General features: G+C 56.0%; 1 protein-coding gene across 1 annotated transcript in view; it reads right to left on the minus strand.

Moving 5' to 3' along the window:
* The window catches only part of MASP1 (mannan binding lectin serine peptidase 1), a 59052-nt gene that overhangs the window by 10076 nt on the left and 46010 nt on the right, over nt 1-2966 (minus strand). The window contains exon 11 of the mRNA XM_019503467.1: nt 1277-1411. Within this exon, the coding sequence (XP_019359012.1) occupies nt 1277-1411 (135 nt within the window). The remainder of the gene's footprint in view (nt 1-1276; nt 1412-2966) is intronic.

Below are 2966 nucleotides of genomic sequence, written 5' to 3' on the forward strand. Positions count from 1 at the left end.
CCCCCCAAGCACACAGGCCCCCAGGCGTCCCCCTTTTCCCCAAAAAGGGGGGGGGGGGGGGAAACCCATCAGAGGCCTAAAAGGTGGTTACTAACATGTGGCTGATCTGGCAGCACCCCCTAGGAGTTGGTACTGGGTGGCTAGAGATGCTGCCCATGTCCCACCCTCCTCCTACTCACTGCTCTGGTGAGTCTTTGCAGGGCAGAGCAGAGCAGAGAGCAGTGCAAAGGGTCCCAGCCCCTGGGGATCCAGGCCTGGCAACTAGGTCTGAGCAGAGATCGGGTGCATCCGAGGAGACTGGGGCTCAAGCCTGATCCTCCACCTGCCAATGCCGAGGCCTTTAGCCATGCATCTCAGTCCTGGGCCTCCTCCCTGCTATCAGGTAGTAGCAGCCGTGTTGGGCAAGTGGCATTGAAGCCTGTGCATAGTCACAGAGCAGCGGGGCTGGCAGGGAGCTCCAGAGGTGACATCTAGTGCAGGATCAGCCCTGTGCAAACCAGCCCAGACAACCATCCAAACAACCCTAGAGCACAGGCTTGTGGGACAGCATAGCCCAATGCTAGCAGTGTAGCTAATGCAATATCTGGGGGCAGTTCACTCCTCTCTACTGGTGCAGACGCTGCTGGGTTTCACCCTGCCATTGCTCCTATTTCTGACCCTGCTGGGCCACGTGATGGGGAGATCTGCTGTTAGAGATGCTTTTCTTGGATTCAAACTTTGAATCAACATTTCTTTCCTTCCTCTCTGCGGGCGGCCAGGCTGGGTGTTAAAGGCTGCGTTTGAAGTAGCTGCATTTGAACCTTGGTGTTGGATCCAACTTTTCTTGTCCCGTTCAAGTAAGTCCTGCTTTGCGAAGCTGCAGGGAGATCTTGCCTATAGCACAACACAACTGTATCATCCCTCCCAGTTCACTCACAGGATCTAACTCAGTCTCAGAGAGAAACAGTGAGTTTCTACTCCAGCTTCTTCTACAGCAAGGTTAGGAAAAACTTTCTCATGAGGAGGGTAGTAAAGCATCGGATCAGGCTACCCAGAGAGGTGGTGCAGGGGGTTTTGAAGACCCGGGTAGACAAAACCTTGGCTGGGATGATGTAGTCGGGCTGGTCCTGCTTGGAGCAGGGCTTGGACTAGATGTGCCCTCCTTCATTATCTATGATTTTATGGGTCAACAGGGCTTTATCCTTTTCCTCTTAATCCTCCTCTGTACTGAATCATAACATGTCCCACCTTCAGCTCCCCGTTGCATCCAGCTTCGCCTACTCAGGGACTTTCTTACCTAGCAGTGAGCCTCCGCAGAAGGGCATCCCGTTCCTATAGAGCATGGCGATCCATGGAGATATCCCTTTCTGGGCGTAGCGTCCATTGGCAATCCGGGCCAGCAAACTTCTGGAGACCTTTGGCTTCCCACACACTGAAACCACAGGGCACAAGGTCAGGCACCAGAGGCACTCGCTGAACCACTCTGAGACACGGGGCTTGCAAGTGGAGGCAGATCCTGAGACTGGTTGTTTGCTTGGGTGAAGCTGGGAGATTTCCAAAGTAACTGGGGTGAAGAGCAAGCTGGGGCCTGAGAATCTGGACTCGAGTGCAAAGCATCGCAGGGCAAATCTCACCTCCAGCTGAGTTGCAGCCGTTCCCCAAAGACCTTTCACATCTGCCTTCACGGCTCTCCATCCCGCTGGCTGATGTGAGCTCTCTACACATCTCTGCGCACGTTGAGACTCAGTGCGATGGAGCTACATGCCAGCACCATGGAGCAACATAGAGCCTATTTAAGAGCCTCACCCAACCCGCTGGCCAGTGATAAAAGGTCCCTGGAGTCTCACGCTCTGCAGCCCACGATCCCTGGATTTGTTGGGACAAACCCTGAGAGCCGTGACGTGGGTGTTACTCAGGCACAGGGGTAGTGGACGGCAATCGAGATCGAAGCGGGCAAGGAACATGAGCAAGGGATGTAGGTGGGGCTGTCCCAGCCTGCTCTGGGCCTCGGGTGCCCACACGCCCTGCCCGCACCTCTCCCATGGAGGAGCCTGCCCTACTCCCCTTCTGGAGTTCACTCCAGCTCTGGGGTGCTGGGGGGCAGCGCTGCTTCGTCACCCCATTTCCAGGCTTGCTGCGCGAGCAGGAGTGGGTTGGTGGGCTGCGACTGAGAGCCAGGCTCCCTGGGGGGACCAGGGATGCAGTGCAGATGTACCCTGAGGAGCCCACATCACAGTGCCACCCAGCTCCAGAAAGGCTTTTGGGTTCCTAATGCCTCGTGATCCCAGTGGGAACTTAGGCACCTACACCTGCATTCTTAGATCTGGCTCGGCGTGGGGAGGAGAAGGTGTGAAGACACTCAGAAATGCCCTGCTCCCTCCTGGTTTGCCCCTTGTAGCAGGGCAATCTGTCCCATTAAGAAGAAACAGTCAGCCCTATTAACTGCAAGGAGGGGGCTGGGGACAGAGCAACCCTTCCCTCTGCGGGGCTGCTCCAAACCCCAACCGACTGCACTTTGCTTTGGAGGGCTGGAAAAGGAGCTTCGAGTCTCCCTGCAGAAGCCAGAAGGCACCGTGTAGTGACAGTCCACCTTTTATCGCTCTTTTCCCCCTGGCATTACCATGGTGGCCTGTTTGTTGGCTTTGCACGCGTTCCTCTGCCCCTTGCTCCCCCAGGAATGGCTCTGATACCGTCAGTTGAGCCCCTGAAAAGGCTGTCGTCAGCTAGCATCAGCCAGTCCATTAGCACACCAATACTCACCCCCAAAACTCACCAGCACTCACCTCCAGACACGGTGTTACTCTGATGGGGAGTGAGGGAGGGACCCCCTGGCAGGCATGGTCATTGGCATCAGAGAGATGCACCCTGGTACATAGTTTCATAGTTTCATAGTTAGTCGGGTCGGAAGGGACCTGAGCAGATCATCGAGTCCGACCCCCTGCCATGGCAGGGAAGAGTACTGGGGTCAAACAACCCCAGCAAGGTGT

This window comes from Gavialis gangeticus, unplaced genomic scaffold, assembly GCF_001723915.1.
Source record: "Gavialis gangeticus isolate Ggan-Ray unplaced genomic scaffold, GavGan_comp1, whole genome shotgun sequence".
NCBI lineage: Eukaryota > Metazoa > Chordata > Crocodylia > Gavialidae > Gavialis > Gavialis gangeticus.